The following is a 3149-nucleotide window of genomic DNA, read 5'->3' on the forward strand; positions in this document are numbered from 1 at the left end:
CTGAGCAAGGTAGAGAGAGACTTTTTCTTCTTTCTCAGCTTGAATGTTGGGATCAGAGCAGAAGTTCTCTCCCCTTCCCTTCTATGCCCAGATCCCCAATTCCCAACCTTCTGTTTATATGAACCCCCCCCTTTTTTTTTACATAGCCATCTCTGCAACTAGTTTCAAAAAATGTATCCCATAAAGTAATTATGAAACCTGTGTTGTTGATTCAAAGTTAAATACCAGTTGAGTATTTTTCTTTCATTACTCATGGATCTTTTTGTCTTCCCTACCTGCTCAATCCATTCATTCCCTCATCCCTTCTATTGAACCATCCCCACCCCCTCCCCCAAATCCAATATATCCAACTATCTGTGGATCTTTATCCTTTCCCATGAAATGAATTCTTGCTCCATTTTTTTTTTTTTTTTTTGCATCTCTCATGTTGGAGAGGTGGTGATGGAGTTGCCTAGGGTCTCACTATGCTCAGTGCATCTTTTTCTATGTAACTACATTTAGCATTTGTATGTGTACACTCTAATGAACAGCCATGCATGATTACATCTGACACTCTCATGTCAAAGCCCCTAAAGCATTTAGGGGCAATAGCCTCCATTTGCCATCCTCTAAGTAACTTAAATATGTCCCATAAGGCCAAAAGCAGACGACAGAAGCCCTGAGATGGAACCAATAGGGTGCATGTGTGTGCACACGCTCTCTTTTTTAAAACTGTGAATAATAATGGATTTACTTTTTTTCTCACTTAAATATTGTCAATCCTTCGAAGAATCTTGCAAGGCAGCTTGACCATACAACATGCTGGACAGTCCAGGGCTTCTGGTGGTGGAGCGATAGTCTTCCATTCCCCTGCCTTCTGGTCTAACAGGTAGGCATTTTTATTGATAGTGTAATCTTTATTATGTGTGTCATTCACAGAAATGACACCTCCACATACAAACACCTTGTTGTCACCAATCGGACATACTGCATGTGACACGTCCAAGGCACAGTTGTTGGGTAGCAAGGGCACACAGTTGGCAGTCTTACTGGCTTTAATCTTCTGCAAGTTAATTTCTACACTCTGCCTGTGGCTGTGCACCTTCAGGATGTTATCCTGCTGGAAAGACAGGAGAGGCCTGTGGTTGAACTCAATTGGGAAGGTGATACACTGCACCACTTCCCCAGTGCAGGTGTCAAAGCAATCCACCACCCCTACTCGAGAAATGAATCCCTTCACCAGACACCTCCCTGTCACTATGTACATGTTCCTGTTTCCCTTGGTGATCACTGCAGTTCCATCCATTGGGATGCTCATCTTGCCCACCAGACTCCAGGTCTCCTTCCTCTCATCGTACCTGTAGATGTTGGAAACGTATCTCCTTGGAGCAACGCTCCCTCCCACAGAGTACACAGCTCCCCCACAAGTCACCATGGTATGAAAGACTAACCCCATGGGTAGATCAGGCAGTTTGGTCCAGGAGTTCTCATCCATGTCATACCTCCAGGCAGTTTTCAGGCCTGAAATCTGCTCCGTGGTTCCACCAGAAATGTAAATGTACTTACCCACAGAAGTTGCACTGAGAGCAGCTGCTTTGTATGGCATCTCAGTGAGTTTCAGCCAAATATCCTCCTCGATAATATAGGCAAACACAGCATCATTGAATTTCCCCTGGGCTTTCTGACCCCCTAAAATCACTACAGCATCCAACAAGGCTCCTTTCCTTTGAAAATTTAGCAACCTGGCTGGCTTCTCCTGCTTCCGGTCCAACAAGATATTCTCTATCAGGGCCAACGGGGTACTATTGTTCTCCATTGCTGCCACTTTGTTGCTGGCAAATATGAGTGTTTTGTTAGAGACTCCATTGAGGTTGATATAGGAGAAGAACTTCTTAAAATATTTCTCCCTCTCTTCCTTTTTGAAATGTACCCAGTGGAGGAGGGCACTAAGGGCTTGGTCCTCATTCTGCACATGCAAATTTTCATCCCGGAGTAGCCGGCCAAAGATGACAGGGGGACATTGCATAAAGTGAGTTGACCCTTCGTGGCTGGCCCAGTAGTGAAAGTTATCCCGAATAGCAGCGTAGGCACAGTCAGAAACCTCCTTCAACTCAAAGAGCTCAGCCAAGAATAGGTAGCGAAGGGAGTTGTTCCTTTTGATGGATTTTAGCAAGAAGTCAGTGCAGTGAATCCTTAGTCGGGGGGTGTTGAAGTACTGGGCTCCCCTCAGCAGCTCCTCCACATTCTGCTCCGAAATCACCACCTTCCCACTGTAGAAATAGTCCATGAGCTGTTCCACAGAAGAAGGGCTCAGGTAGTTTGAGTCAATGGTGATGAAGAGCTCGTCTGTGGTCTTCATGTCGTTGCTGGAGATGAGACTCTTTACCAGGGGGGAGACTGCAGCCAGCACATTGCGATGGGCAAAAAAGACATGGTCATCCACACTCAGGGCCATATCCCAGTACTCCTTTCTCTTTCGCTGCTTGTTGAGGTTCTGAAGAACAAAGTTGTTGTAGTTTTTTTCGGTGAATTCCAGTTTCATGTTTCTTCTTTTTTCGATGAAATAGAAGGCACAAGAGCAAGTACTGAAAACATAGAATTTCTCTTGTGCCTGTTGGTCTGGTTATCTCCAGGGAAGCAAGGCTTACAGTAGGGAGAGTGATGTAACAGAGCAGAGTGACGACATCACAATGCAGCATCCAGGGCAGGAATTCCTCACAATCATTTCCTCATTCTTACTCGAGATTGTTTATGCAAAGGCAGTGTAGACAAATAGAGTGGATGAGAGCATTGGACTAGGGGACCTGAGATCCCTTTACTGACCCTCCAACTTACTAGCTACGTGACCTCGGACAAGTTGCTGCCTCTCTCAGTCTTCTCATCTGCAAAATGGGGATAATAACATTGCCACAGTTTTGTGTGGAAGTGACTTGTAAAATCCAAAGCACTGTACAGATGTAGTATAAGTAATGATAACACTTAGAATTACCAAAAAACTGAGAGGGGTCTTGGGAGACAATGTTACAAATAACACACACATACATATACCCATGCATATGTAATACACATACATATGTACATTCACAATGTAAATACACATGCATATAAATACACCCACACACATACATTTTGAGGAACATTCCTTGTTTAGCCAAAACCAAAATATTCTC

The 3149-nt window shown here is 44.2% G+C and overlaps 1 protein-coding gene across 1 annotated transcript; it reads right to left on the minus strand.

Annotated features, from left to right (window-relative positions):
- Positions 1-427: 427 nt before the first annotated feature.
- CCIN (calicin) lies at positions 428-2597 on the minus strand. Its single transcript, XM_051984383.1, has one exon. It carries the CDS (start codon positions 2519-2521, stop codon positions 746-748), a length of 1776 nt encoding a protein of 591 aa, XP_051840343.1. The 5' UTR covers positions 2522-2597; the 3' UTR covers positions 428-745.
- Positions 2598-3149: the final 552 nt, after the last annotated feature.

This window comes from Antechinus flavipes, chromosome 1, assembly GCF_016432865.1.
Source record: "Antechinus flavipes isolate AdamAnt ecotype Samford, QLD, Australia chromosome 1, AdamAnt_v2, whole genome shotgun sequence".
NCBI classification, from domain to species: domain Eukaryota; kingdom Metazoa; phylum Chordata; class Mammalia; order Dasyuromorphia; family Dasyuridae; genus Antechinus; species Antechinus flavipes.

What these genes read in the sequence shown, in the direction of transcription:
- CCIN (XM_051984383.1), bottom strand. Translation starts at nt 2,521, where the DNA reads ATGAAACTGGAATTCACCGAAAAAAACTACAACAACTTTGTTCTTCAG.